Source organism: Helianthus annuus, chromosome 16, assembly GCF_002127325.2.
Source record: "Helianthus annuus cultivar XRQ/B chromosome 16, HanXRQr2.0-SUNRISE, whole genome shotgun sequence".
In the NCBI taxonomy this organism is placed as follows: Eukaryota; Viridiplantae; Streptophyta; class Magnoliopsida; order Asterales; family Asteraceae; genus Helianthus; species Helianthus annuus.
The window spans coordinates 120,567,334-120,582,460 of record NC_035448.2 but is presented as its reverse complement, the minus strand read 5'-3'; the positions used below and the strand labels follow the sequence as shown (position 1 = coordinate 120,582,460).

Here is a 15,127-nt window from a genome sequence, read left to right as displayed (position 1 = left end):
CACAGTTGTGTGGATTGTGGCATTCATACATGGTTACATGTGAGTTTTTAGCTACCCGTATGTAGCATATGCCCAACACTTTGGAACGTTGTTTTTTTGACATGGTTTAACACTGTTCTTTGACAACCCAATTGTAGGGACCATTGTTGGGCACAATGTGAAATATAGTGAGAGGCATACGTAGTCGAGACGGAATTCGTCGATTGATTATATCAATTCAAAACCAACTGCTTGTCACAAATGCTCCCCATTACAACTGGTCTTCTGAAGAGAACCAACTTTCCATTTTTTTATATATTTTGTTGTGCAGCCTATGTACCAATAGCACCACCATAACATATAAAATGGGATATGTACATCGTATTCCCAGTCTTAGGGGGAGACAAGAAAATGAAAGACTGGTAACATAAAAAAATGCATCATATTATATATCGACCCCTGAAGTGGTCAACGCAAATCTGAAGTCCAAAAGAAAGAGCGCGTATTTGCAAATAATAACAAATGAAATACAAGATGCATTCACTATCACAAATAAGGTGACAAAGTCACATATACCAGCTTAAACTTATCTGCTCGAATGGAAGTACTCACAAAATGATTATCATATTAATAAATTGTGAGAGATAAATCGGTTCCAAAAATATAAAACCCACAAACACAAAAAGAGTAGAGTAACATAGCTGGTGTAACCCCAAAAGAGGTGGCACATAAAACACCATAAGTGGTTGCATACAAAACTCCAGAAGTGGTTGTATACTAAACCTTAAAGAAGGTTGTTGTCAAAACCCCAAAAGAGGCTAATGAAGTTCTAAAAGAAACTCTAGTACCAAACAAATATGAGATCGCGATATAAGTACAATATGGAACCGTAATGAAACACGTGTAAAATGATATATTTGATTATGCTATAGCAATAGATGTAATCGATGAAAAAAAAGATTACGTATATAGAAAGTGTGAAAGAGTGTACGCACACAAATAGCCAAAATGGCTACATGACTTAAGATTGAACTAAATTTGCTCGACAAACTAAACATTTTCGAACCAGCAGTTCGAACACCCATAGACGTCAAACCAGTAGGTTATAAATGGGTGTCTTTAAATAAAAGGAAACGTAAATAATGAGTTTTTGCGATGTAAGGCACGCATTTTAACATAATGATTTTTCCCAAATCCCAGCAGTTGATTTTGAGGAAACTTATACCCCTGTAGTGGATGCGATAATCTTTGGATGTTTAAGCGGCCTCGCAATCTCAGAATGACTTCAGATAAACAACTTATGGTGTCATCACCGTTTACATGTACGAGACAATTGCAAATGACATCTGCATGAAAACCCCTGAAGGATTAAAAATGCTCAAAGTATTATGAAACAATAACCCCATATCTGTTATATATATAAATTTTAAAGGAAACTACTCGTATGTGGTACATTCGACTATACTCTGAAAAGAGAGGTATAATTTTGATAAAATGAGCTACATCTATTTAACAAGATTTCACTCTTACAGTGATAGTGTAAACATCATCGAGATGGAACTCTCAAACTAAAGATGAAAATTTTGAATGACCTTTACAAAGTGTAGTTATTCTCGACCTGTAGTTCGAGTATATATGTACTATTTTTGCTCATCAATCTGGCTACATCTAGATTCTAGAAGACGTTATATAGAAAAAGCTCATTCGTTGAGTACATGAATGATTGCCTGATCGCTTGACATAGAAAAAATATTCTTATCAACCCCAAGAAAAGGATGTTGAACTACTTAGTCAAGAAGTACCATACTTAATTGCGATCAGAGCATTGACGTATCTTGCAAACAAGACGACATCTGATATTACGTTCTTGCTAGATGTATTGGTAAGATTACAGTTCTAATCTCAAATGTTGCACTCTTTTTCCCTTCACTAAGTTTTTCCCATTGGGTTTTCTTGGTAAGGTTTTTAACGAGACAACATAACTAATCCAGTAGTATCAGTTTATCTTATAGGTCCCGAAGTACTAATTTAACATCATCATAAATCATGTTGTTAATTATGTATAATGCGTAGTGCACTCTTTTCCCTTAGCTACGATTTTGTCCCATTGGGTTTTCCTGGCATGGTTTTTAACGAGGCAGAATTATAAAGCGAATTAAATAATTATTTGACATATTTACAAACTCGAGACACGGGATAGTTCCACAAGAACAATATGGCGTCCTGGGTTATGACTGATATATATTAGACTCGGATAGAGTTCGATCTCAATCCAGATACAAGTTATGAAGGTCGAAGATTTCAGCATATTTAAGAAGTATGTAGATTAGAGTTGATAAAGAGAAGCTCAAGCTATACTGTATGAAGACAATATAGACAACAACACTCAAATCAAAGAAGACTACGCCAAATATCAAGTCAAGCAATTGTCACAGAAGATTGGATTCAACATCATCAAGATTTACAAATAAAATTGAGGGGGAGTAATGTACCCATAATATACACAGTGTATGTACTCTTTTTCCTTGACTAAGTTTTGTCCCACTGGGTTTTTCTTAGTAAGGTTTTAATGAGGCAACATAACTGGTCCTGCAGTATCAGTTAACATCGGTCCTGAAGAATCATGTAAACATTATCTAGTAGTATAATGTTAACCGTGTATGTGTATTTCTAAATGCCTGAGGGGGAGTGTTATGAATGCAGACATTCAGGCCCATAGGCCAAGCCTGACCTAATGTTAATGGGCTTTAGGGTTGTTGTATTGATCTATATATGTGATATATGTACATGAAATACGGGTGAATCAAATCTTTTTTTTATGTTTGCTCTCTTTTTTTATAACAATATCTAATTATATAATAATTTTAAGAGGTTGTTTCATAACCTTGTGCTCAACCATTAAGAGAGCCATTAAGAGGTATGAGTTAATCTCTGAGTTGGTCGGCATGTTCGTAAAACTTACTCAAGAATAGGCTCCATAAATTATTAAGATGTGTCTTTTAAGTGAACCAAAAACACTCTACATCTGAACTAAATAAAAAATAAACTCTTAATAGAACTATTAAAATAATATCAAACACCCCCCAAGTGTTTCACGTGTATCATTATTAACCAAGTAATGTGTAAACCAAATACTAATAGAAAATAAAATTAAATGAATGAATTTTATTTCATGCTACGGAAACAAGTTATTTCCATGGTTCAAAAAAATTACTTTTCATGGTTCAGCTAAACTTTATTATATAACGTAAAGAGTTAAATGTCATTTTAGTCCCTGTGGTTTGGACAATTTTGCCAATTTAGTCTAAATGTTTCATTTTTCGCATGTGGGTCCAAAAAGATTTCACCGTTGCCATTTTAGTCCACTGGGTTAAACTTATCAATTTTTTCTATTAACAAAAAAGAAAATTCGATCATTTATATGTAATTCTGTTAACTAGAAGGACAATTTGATCATATAAACTGATCGAATTGTCTTTCTCGTTAACAGAAAAAATAGATGAAGTTAACTCAGTAAACTAAAATGACAACGGTGAAACCTTTTTAGACCACACAGACAAAAAACGAAACCTTTAGACTAAATTATCAAAAGAGCCAAACCACATGGACTAAATTGGTATTTAACTCTAAGGAGTAAGATCAAATACAAACCATATTTTTTATACAAACTGTAAGAACCGTATAAAAAATGGCATGTGGCATCGAATTAATTATAGAGAAATGGTAAAATAATAACTTAAATGATATCAATTATCCTGAATTCCTTATAATTATGCTAACAATCAATTAATTCTTTATTTGGATCTTCATTTTGTTTTCAATGTGCTAATAAAAAAAGTGCTGATATCAATTATCTTGATTAATTTTCATGTGCTAATATAATTCAAAAGTACTACTTTTATATATGTATTGTTTTAGTATGTGCTAATTTAATTTTTTTTAAGTGTTAGGATCTGTTCTCACGGTTTGTAGGATAAATTGTAGGATAAATATGGTTTGTACCGAACCAACCCCTTAACTCTAACATAAGCATAAAAGGGACAAAAAGGAAAGGATTGATAGTATACATACAAGTGGTTTAACCTAATTTAGGGTCAGCCGTCACACTTCATCTCCTGACTATCTCCACTGGTTTTCAAATCTTATTAACAAAACCAAATCGTTGCTGCAAGATCTGTTACAATTTTGTTCTCCTTCTGATATCGGTATGCTATGAAGGTCTGTATGCATGGGAGGCTTTTCTGTTTTAAGATCCCTTGGCGATTATTTTTCTCTCATTGTTGGAATTGGGGGTCTCGGAAATTTTAGATTTGAATTCTATCATGGTAAAATCTCATTCTTTTCTTTTAATCTTTGAACATATAAATACATGTTTCTGCCATTATTTGTTAACAATCTAGCATATATACTTGCCAGAATGTTAAATAATATGAACAACAAACCAGTTGATAAAAATCCCTTTTAAGCATCTACACACTCAACTATGATCTACTAGGTCTACTCATAAAGGGTAATCTGTAACAATATGCCATAAAGAATAAACCGCAACAATATGATGTCAAAAGAATAGCACGGTACATTCTCTAGGCACAGGTTTGTTCTTTTTTTAGAAAAGATTAGACCCCCTAAGTTTTGGAATTACATAAGTATCATATTATTAGGACACCCAAACTTCTTAAATCGACACCCTATACGAGTCATGTGTGAACTCTATACGAGCTATGTTGTCAAAAAGTGCATCGGGCGCGCGCCTAGGCGCTCAGGCGCAGCGAGGCCGGGCTATAGCGCCTCGTGGTAGCTTAGGCGAGATTCTGGGTTTTTTTTTGCAAAAAACGTTGCTTAGGCGAGCGCCCAGGCGCGAGAAAACATGGGCTCGGACGCAATGAAGAAGATGAAGAGAATTAACAAACCTGTTGAACTGCAACAATCACCTTCTGCTCCTACATTCTTCTCTCGTTCGCGTTTTTTTCAGCGGTTATTTTTCACAGATACCCTTTTAGGGTTTGTTATTTGGGTTTATTTATTTATTTACTGGGCCTTATTTTTACACAGATACCCTTTTACGGTTTTGTTATTTGGGTTTGTTTATTTACTTATTGGGCTTCCTTATTTTATTTTTGTTATATTTGACTTTTTTGCGCTTTCTATTTTCTCGCAATAGCAAAGTTGTATACATACGATTCTGGCTTAAAACTTTGTTTTGATATAATTTAATATTACTACTTTTTATATTTTGACTTGTTCATATTTTATAATTTTTAACATCTTTCCTTTTTCTTATAGGCCTTAACTATTTGCACACCTTGGCAGACCCTAACTATTATTATTATTGTTAAAAATTATATAACTATTGACAACATTATAATTATTATAATAAAAATTATTATTATTATTATTATTATTATTATTATTATTATTATTATTATTATTATTGTTATTATTATTATTATTGTTGTTGTTGTTGTTGGTGCTGTTGTTGTTATTATTATTATTATTATTATTATTAACGTAACTTTTTTTAGCGTTTCATGTCTCTAACTTATTTGAAGAATTGGGTACAAGAAACAGGAAAGGAGAATGGTTACGTAATTGTTACCCGCCGATCGAAAAATATTGGCGGTACTACTGGGATGGTATGGCTTGTGTGCGACCGTAGTGGTGAGCACCGTAGTAAAGCAACAGTTAGGAAAGCTGGTAGCAAAAAAATCGGTTGCTCATTTTCATTACTCGCCATCCGGGACGTGACGAATGACACGTGGGAGTTAAAAGTGGACAACGCGAACCATAACCACGAACCTACGACGAGTCTGTTGGGCCACGCTTTTGTGCGAAGATTTACTAAAGTCGAATACAAGCTAGTGGAGCAGCTAACTGCTCAAAACAGGGAGCCACGTATCATATTTCAAACCCTAAGAAAGCCATTCCCCGACAGCCTGCATGTTGAGAAAGACGTGCAAAATGCGGTACATAAAATTAGAGCGACACTGATGGACGGAAAGACTCCTATGCAGGCACTGGAAAAGCGTGCTGCATGACAACCGATTCATTTACGACACCCGACAGGAACCCAAAACAGATGTCGTAACAGAGATTTTCTTTGTTCATCCTTATTCAATCACTATGTGGCGTGCATTCCCGCACGTGATGTTGATCAACGTGACCTACAAAACAAACATCTACAACATGCCATTTGTCCAGGTTGTGGGTTTGACGTCGACCAACAAGTCTTTTTGTATCGCACATGCCGTTATTTGCAAAGAACGAAGGGATAACTACATCTGGGTGCTTGAGCGGATCAAGTCAATGTTGCATGAATGTATGATGCCGCGTGTGATAGTCACGGATAGAGAGTTTGCCCTAATTAACGCGTGTGCTAAAGTATTCCTGAACGCATCTAGGCTTCTATGCCAGTTTCACATCGAACAAAATATATGTAGACATTGCAAGCAAGGGTTCAATAAAGAAGATTGGGGGAAATTTATGTCGTACTGGCGGAGAGTGTGCGAATCTGCTTCAGAGCCCATGTACAAGTACAACTTGGAGAAACTGTATAACCGACTCGTGGTTGCCAAGCGAGAAAGTAAGTGTTCCTTCAACAAACGACTCACCCAATCTATTATATTTTACACACGCTTTTACATTTCATTATATTTTACACACGTTTTTACATTTCATTATATTTTACACACTTCGAGAAACCCCTACGCAGCTCTGTTCTTCCCCAAATAAAAAACACACACATATACAGAGACATACGAAGGAGACTACGTATAGGCGACCGTATACGACACGAATTCGAAGTATAAACCAGGTATTTACTCAACCTATTTAACTAATTTTGATTTTTTTAGTATTTTATCCGTAAATCAGGGGTGCATCTTAGGTAAATTAGGGTTTACAGTGAATTAGGGGTGTTTGTTCGATTGTTGTGTGAAGTTGGGGGGGGGGGGTTATTGTTCTTGGTCGATTGATGTTCTTGTGTGAATTAGGGGTGTTTGTTTGATTGTTGTGTGAATTAGGGTTTACAGTGAATTAGGGATGTTCTTGTGTGAATTAGACAACTGAACGATTTAATTTGATCACAATTTACAGCAACAATCCAAAGGAATCTTCTCTCATTTTCTTATCTGTTCTTATTTTGTTGAATGTATGCAATGTATCAATTAAGTTAGGGCTAAATGAATGGTATGTTGTTAAGATAAGATGATCACATCTAACTGCTTAATTAGGTCGGTTTTCAAAAACTAGATTTAAATGCACACTCAACATGTTTTAATTGGATTCGTGGTCCATTTAGCTGATTTATATGAAAATCTTGGGTTGAACAGACAAACCAAACTGACTAGACTGGGGAAATTTTCGCCAAAATGGTGGATCGACTTATGCAAATTTATTTGGTTTTCTACTTTCAATCCATTTTGGTTTATGGTTTTGTTTAATCCATAAACCAAAATGGATTTAAAACAACCATAAATCAAATAAATAATTTGCATAAGTCCACCATTTTGGCAAAAGAATTCTGTGTCGGCTAGGCCGGCTGGTTTAAGTGTTTTGGTTTGCCTTTTTAGTTTCTTTTCCATAAGGCCCTAACTATTTGCACAACTATAGAGGTAACCCTATACGTTGCGTGTAGGTCTCTACGCAGCGTATGTAAGGGGCAGGTACACGACCAGACAGTCAAACCTAGTATGCATGGTATCTATGAATTAATCGGTGCCTATGGAGGGATGCCATATTATATAAAAGGGTGTGTCGTATAAGATGAATTAGGTTAGTATTTTGAACGGTTATTAACCCAAACGGTTACTATTATATGCATGAGGTTTAGGGGCAAGGGGCAAATGGCAAATAGTTAACACCGTTAAAGTGCTTTTTGCAAAGTTAAGTTGGTTTTGTATAAGGATATAATTAGGCACGAGAAACAGTAGTTTGTTTTTTTGTGTTTAGTTATAAGTTGGGCAGCCGCAAACGACTGCGAGATTGCAGCCGATAGGGTACAGTTTTAAGTGTGAAGTATCGAAACGATCATGGACAAATATTAAATTGGTGACATAGAGAAATCCTACAAAATTGCTCCCATTAACAGTTAATTTATATCATTTAAACTTTTGAGGTTTTGGGAGTATATATAGTTTTAAGTTTTTGTCATTTAAACTTTTTGGCTCATAGATATGCATGGTTTAAACAGTGTCATGTTTCAACAAATATTAAATGGCCCTAACTATTTGCACATCTTGGCTGTTTAAACGCCCGTTTGCAGCCGTAAATGAGCGTTTAAACGGCTGCAAACGCAGCCCCAAACGACAGCGATTTCGCAGCTGTTTGCGGCTGCGTTTGCAGCCGTTTAAACACCTGTTTACGGCTGCAAACGCAGCCACAAATGGCAGCGATTTCGCAGAAAACTGTTTTATTTTAAATATAGTTTACTGTTTTTGGTTTATCTAATAAATTTTTTGGTTTTCAGGACGAGAAAGATGGAGGATGAAATGGATATAGAACAAATTAATCCGGCGCAGCCGCAGCCACATGAGCGTCAACCGGCGGATCCTCTCGAGAATCACCCGTATTTGGAGTTTCCTCTGGAATCCGACGCTGCTCTCCGTTGCGAGAAGCGTCGGAAGATGCATGTCGGTGCCAATTTTGCGGTTTCTTGGAAAACCCTCCGGCAGCTCGCGGTTGAAGATTAGGTGCGGGAGTTTGTTCCCCTTGATTCACCGTGGGATCGACTGTTCGAGCTATCATTTACTCTTAGCTACAGGGAGATACTGATCGAGTTTCTGTCGTCGTTCGAGTTTCATCCTCGTCTGCCAGATCATGCTGTGGACCCCGCGCAGCCCCCTCCCCCGCCTGAGATTTCTTTTTGCATGGCTGGCCAGGCGCGTTCTATGTCGCTTGCAGAGTTTGCGGTGCATAGCGGTTTGTATACGGAGGCTGAGATCGCTACGGATCTATATACGACGGTACGTTTAACACAAATTTTGTATTGTTATTATTATTATTATTTTAATATATAACATTTAAGCTTTAATATTAATTTAACGTTTAATAAACATTCGTGTAAACAGGGGTTGGTAATGGTTGATAAACCCACGCTTTTAGGGTTTTGGGCTCAGATCGCGGACATCCGTCATTGGGACCACCGACAATCCAAGGGGAGGGTTACGCTGATTAAGAATCCGCTCTTCAGGTACGTTAGTTATTATTATTTTAATAATAGTTATTATTCTTATTATTATTTAAATAGAAAATATATTTTTTAAACCTAAATTGTTTTTTTTTTCTAAACAGAAAACTGTTTCTTTTAAACAGTTTTTTTAAACAGATTTTTTTTAAACAGAATTTTTTTAAACATATTTTTTTTAATTATTTAGTCGAAGTCAAACCGTAAGGCGCATAGGTCCTTAACGAGCGTCGAAACTATGATCGTCGTTAAAATATAAAACTTCGATCTTAGTTTCGACGCTCGTTAGGGACCTACGCGCCTTACGGTTCGACTTCGACTAAATAATAAAAAATATATATATATATTTTAACGACGAACTTAGTTTCGACGCTCGTTACCGTACGCGCCTTACGAACGACGTCGACTAAATAATATTTTTTATCATTTAGTCAACGTCGTCCTAAGGCGCGTACGGGCCTAACGAGCGTCGAAACTAAGTTTGTCGTTAAAATATTTTTTTTATTATTTAGTCGAAGTCGAACCGTAAGGCGTGTAGGTCACTAACGAGCGTAACGACGAACTTAGTTTCGACGCTCGTTAGGGACCTACGCGACTCGGTTCGACATAGACTAAATAATAAAAAAAAATATAATTTAACGACGGTCTTAGTTTTGACGCTCGTAAGGCGCGTACGGTCCTAACGAGCGTCGAAACCAAGTTCGTCGTTAAAATATTTTTTTAATTATTTAGTCGAAGTCGAACCGTAAGGCGCGTAGGTTTCTATCGAGCGTCGACAAAAAACTGTTTTTTTTAAATAGAAAATATTTTTTTTAAACTTAAATTGTTTTTTTTTTTAAAACAGAAAACTGTTTTTTTTAAACAGATTTTTTTTAAACATAATTTTTTAAACAATTTTTTTTTAAACAGATTTTTTTTAATTATTTAATCGAAGTCGAACCGTAAGGCGCGTAGGTCTCTAACGAGCGTCGAAACTATGATTGTCGTTAAAATATAAAACTTTAATCTTAGTTTCGACGCTCGTTAGGGACCTACACGCCTTACGGTTCGACTTCGACTAAATAATAAAAAAAATATTTTAACGACGAACTTAGTTTCGACGCTCGTTAGGCCCGTATGCGCCTTACGGAGACGTCGACTTACGGTTCGACATGAACTAAATAAAAAAAATCTGTTTAAAAAAAAAATCTGTTTAAAAAAATTATGTTTAAATAAAAAAATATTATTTAGTCGACGTCGTTCGTAAGGCGCGTACGGGCCTAACGAGCGTCGAAACTAAGTTCGTCGTTAATATATTTTTTTATTATTTAGTCGAAGTCGAACTGTAAGGCGCGTAGGTCTCTAACGAGCATCGAAACTAAGTTCGTCGTTTTAAATTTTAACGACGAACTTATTTCGACGCTCGTTAGAGACCTACGCGACTTACAGTTCGACATGGACTAAATAATAAAAAAATATAATTTAACGACGATCTTAGTTTTGACGCTCGTAAAGCGCGTACGGTCCTAACAAGCGTCGAAACTATGTTCGTCGTTAATTTTTTTATATTTAGTCGAAGTCGAACCGTAAGGCGCGTAGGTCTCTAACGAGCGTCGAAACTAAGTTCGTCGTTTTATATTTTAACGACGAACTTATTTCGACGCTCGTTAGGGACCTACGCGACTTACGGTTCGACATGGTGTAAATAATAAAAAAAATATAATTTAACGACGATCTTAGTTTTGACGCTCGTAAGGCGCGTACGGTCCTAACGAGCGTCGAAACTAAGTTAACGACGAACTTATTTCGACGCTCGTTAGGGACCTACGCGACTTACGGTTCGACATGGACTAAATAATAAAAAAAATATAATTTAACGACGAACTTAGTTTCGACGCTCGTTAAAGACTTAGGGGCTGTTTGGTAACCTCTTAATGACCATTCAGATGCTACCTCTTAATGGTTTAAAACCTCTGAATGAATAAGAGGTAACCTCAAGTCTGAATGGTTAAGAGGTAACCTCTGAATGGTAAATCATCACATGTCACATTCTTCTACCTTCTCATTGGGTAAAATTCTTAATGGTTCCATTAAGAGGTAACCTCTTAATGACCATTCAGAGGCTACCAAACAGCCCCTTACGCGACTTACGGTTCTACATGGACTAAATAATAAAAAAAATATAATTTAACGACGATATTAGTTTTGACGCTCGTAAGGCGCGTACAATCCTAACGAGCGTCGAAACTAAGTTCGTCGTTAAAATATATATTTTTTTATTATTTAGTCGAAGTCGAACCGTAAGGTGTGTAGGTCCCTAACGAGGGTCGACAATAAAATCGTCGTTTTATGTTTTAACGATGAACTTAGTCTCGACGCTCGTTAGGGACCTACGCGCCTTACGGTTCGACTTCGACTAAATAATAAAAAAATATATATTTTAACGACGATCTTAGTTTCGACGCTCGTTAGGCCCGTACGCGTCTTATGGACGACGTCGACTAAATAATAAAAAAAATATAATTTAACGACGATCTTAGTTTCGACGCTCGTAAGGCGCGTACAGGCCTAACGAGCGTCGAAACTAAGTTCTTCGTTAAATTTTTTTTTATTATTTAGTCGAACCGTAAGGCGCGTAGGTCCCTAACGAGCGTCGACACTAAGATCGTCGTTTTATATTTTAACGACGAAGTTAGTATTGACGCTCGTTAGGGACCTACGCGCCTTACGGTTCGACTTCGACTAAATAATAAAAAAAAAATATTTTAACGACGAACTTAGTTTCGACGCTTGTTAGGCCCGTACGCGCCTTACGGACGACGTAGACAAAATAATAAAAAAAATATAATTTAACGACGATCTTAGTTTCGACGCTCGTAAGGCGCGTAGGTCTATTACGCGCGTCGAAATCCGTAACGAGTCAAATATATATTGTTTTTTTATCCTCATTTAGTCGATGTCGTCTGATTATTATTTTCTGACTAGTTTCCTTTTGTGCAGGTATTTGCACAAAATGATTTCCACTTCGATTACTGCTCGAAACAAAAGCCGGGAGTGGTGTACCAGTGGTGACTTGTTTTTCTTATATTGCCTCTTATACAAGAGGTCGTGCGCTCTCGCCTACGGGTTGGCGCAGTACTTCGCCTCCGCGCATCATCGACATGAGCGCGGACTGTTATACGGCGGCGCCTACGTGACTAGGATAGCCCTTTCGTTGGGCTATCATCCGGAGAGTGACCGCGACCGTGTAGGCCCGGCGAAACAGCCGAAGCGGTTGGGGATGAACACATTATCCGGAATGCACGTTACCAAAGATTTACCATGCGGGAAGCGGTTAAAGAATCAGGACGGCGAGCAATACCAGCTTACACAGCTGCCGGCACAGTTCGCTCCGGTATTTCCCCTGCGCGATCCGGAGGTGCCGGAGCCGCATGAGCCGGCCGTTGTCATTCCGGAGCCACCACACCCGCGTGGACCACTCGGGGCGCCTCAGTTCCCATGCCATGTTTGGCCCGGTCCTGACCCATCACATCAGGGGCTACTTCGGTATGTTGAAAGGAACAACTATCTGTTGGATTGGGTATCTGTTGGATTGGGTGGCTGCATGAGCGCCGACAGCATGACGGGTTACCTCCACGACCCTTCATTACGGATGCGGAATGGGATCAGCATCAGCAGCAGGAGCAGCAGCCATAGTATTTTATCATCTTATCATTTTGCTGTATATATCAAACTTTTGGTGTACATATAAAACTTTTGATGTAAACGGTTTAACATATTCAAACAGTACCCAGGTATTTCCACTTATTTAAGCTATAATATTTTAAAGTTATAGTATTCGAACCGTATATACGCTTTTCAAAATTTTAACATTACACGCTTTTCGACGACATCGACTAAATAAATTAACGACGACGTCGACTAGATAATAAAAAACATTACATATTTTTAACTCGTTATATATTTTAAGCGAGTTAATGTTGTAGCCGGGTAAGAATTTATACCACAAATAGGCCGAATATTGAAACAAAATTCACAAAGGTTATATACGCTGCGTATAGAGCTATACGCAGCGTATATAAACCTTGTAAAAATCTGATGCTTTAAACCTTCCAAAATGACCCCAAATTTTCAGATGGTTTATATACGCTGCGTAGAGAGCTATACGCAGCGTATATAAACCTTGTTTTCTGTGCAATGATTGGTTATTAGGCACTGAAATCCATGGTTTATAAAACAATATTAATGTAATAATTGATGATACTTAATATTAAACTAGGCCTAAACAAGTCTAAAACACATCTAAAACCCCTAAAAACAATATACTTATACTTTGCGCCTCGCTTAAAAAAAACCCTCGCTTAAAAAAAAACCCTCGCTTTTTAATTTAAGCGCCTTGCGCCTAGGCTCCGAGCGAGGCCTATGCGCCTTGAGTGCGCCTTACGCCTTTGACAACATAGTATACGAGTCCTATAGAGCTATACGACTCGTATTAAGTACGAGACTACGAGGTGGTACGTCTTTCAACCAGTGTTGTAAAAATCGGTATTAATCGGCGCCTAGGCGCTAGTCGGCCGTTGGCTGATTAATGTTGAGCTAGTCGGACCATTAGTCGGTAGTCGGTCCAAGTTGGTCCTAGTCGGTGTAAGGCGGCCCAAATCGGCCCAAGTTGGCTAAATCGTTCCTCGTCGGCCCACTCTTTTTTACTTTAAATCTGGCCCAAACAAATGTTTTTAACCATTAAATATATGGCCCAAGTTGTTTAGTTCCAATCTAGCCCAAAAAAACATGTTTCTAACCCATTAAAACATATTCCATGAGGTCATGATTGATAAGTTCATGTTTGAATGTTTAAATACTTAAATTTCTATGTATTAAACTTCATTGTTTGAATTTTGAATTATTTTTAAGCACTATATTGATATTAATGTGTGTATTGAAGGTTTAAATACTTGATTCGCTATGTTTAAAACTTAGTTGTTTGAATTTTAAACTCTTTTTAAGTATTATACTGATATTAATGTACGTGTGTATTTATAAATTTAAAAATTATATATAAAAATTCCGATCCGATTAATCCCGATTAATCCTGATTAATCCCTAGTCAGTACTCCACCGCCCGACTAGCGCCTAGTGATCTCTACAACACTGGTTTCAACTGTGACAAAAAGGTGATGGAAGTGATTGTGACAACCGACACTTTCTGGTAATTTCCGTACAATTAAAAACATTCATTTATAGAATATAATTATGTGTTTGAATGTCCGAACTGTATGATTTCATGACATACACCTAGAAAACTCATGAAATAAATTTTAATGGTGCATATTGTTCATTTTATTGATCGCGTCCTGGAACAGTTTAAGTAATACACCGAAACAACTAGTGCACGTACCCGTTTATATTAATAGTGCTGACATTCTGGTACTTAGCTTATGACAGATTTAGAGCTTAGACGAGAGTCCAACATCAAATATATATTAATCTTAAGTGGGAAAATAAGGGTATGTGATAACACTTCCAAAAAGCATACTAGCACCAAAAATGTCCGCTCGGACCATAAATAATAACAATTTAACATATTCCAGCTTTTACTAGTTGATGTAATGTTCAGAAAATAGTGTGTAAACATCCATAATGACACGAGAGGTGTCGGGAATACAATGATGACCCAAAAGCATATTATAACATAATAAATTACACAACTCGACATGTTAACGAATCTAGCACACGTAAAGCAACCAAGCGCGAACCAGACACCAAATGTAACCAGCCTACATTGTTTTTACCATATAAAAACTAGTTGAAACCATTTCATATCTCAAAACACCTTAGTCTTTAAATTCAAGACTCCACCTAAACTAAACATAATATCTTCTAATCCTTTAACACTTAATACATTTTCATCAACTCAAGACCCCCCTAACTTTCCCTCCTAATTTAGCACATGGTGTTTACAAGTCAAAGATGCTACCCTAATACTCTACA

General features: G+C 36.8%; 1 protein-coding gene and 1 long non-coding RNA gene across 8 annotated transcripts; one reads left to right on the top strand and one right to left on the bottom strand.

The window, feature by feature from the left end:
* Positions 1–927: 927 nt before the first annotated feature.
* On the bottom strand, positions 928–4,963 carry LOC110918527. The gene is made up of 2 exons (XR_002581391.2): positions 4,890–4,963; positions 928–1,325 (listed from the first exon to the last, which is right to left on the bottom strand). It is a non-coding gene; the product is annotated as an uncharacterized LOC110918527 (long non-coding RNA).
* Positions 4,046–12,971, top strand: LOC110918525. 7 transcript variants are annotated; one of them, XM_022162826.2, is made up of 6 exons: positions 4,046–4,304; positions 5,548–6,559; positions 6,689–6,790; positions 8,444–8,939; positions 9,045–9,166; positions 12,140–12,971. In XM_022162826.2, the coding sequence occupies exons 4-6, from the start codon at positions 8,844–8,846 to the stop codon at positions 12,888–12,890; spliced, it is 969 nt and encodes a 322-aa protein (XP_022018518.1). In that variant the 5' UTR covers positions 4,046–4,304; positions 5,548–6,559; positions 6,689–6,790; positions 8,444–8,843; the 3' UTR covers positions 12,891–12,971. The 7 variants fall into 7 exon arrangements, with proteins under 7 accessions (XP_022018518.1, XP_022018516.1, XP_022018522.1 ...); XM_022162824.2 differs by having other exon boundaries at positions 5,502–6,559; XM_022162825.2 differs by having other exon boundaries at positions 4,048–4,304; positions 5,542–6,559.
* The last annotated feature ends 2,156 nt before the right edge of the window (positions 12,972–15,127 follow it).

Excerpts from the sequence above, each read along its gene's own strand:
- LOC110918525 (XM_022162830.2), top strand. The coding sequence starts at position 8,844 with ATGGCTGGCCAGGCGCGTTCTATGTCGCTTGCAGAGTTTGCGGTGCAT. Across the intron at positions 8,940-9,044 it reads CTACGGATCTATATACGACG|GGGTTGGTAATGGTTGATAA; the intron begins GTACGTTTAACA and ends TCGTGTAAACAG. Across the intron at positions 9,167-12,139 it reads ATTAAGAATCCGCTCTTCAG|GTATTTGCACAAAATGATTT; the intron begins GTACGTTAGTTA and ends CCTTTTGTGCAG.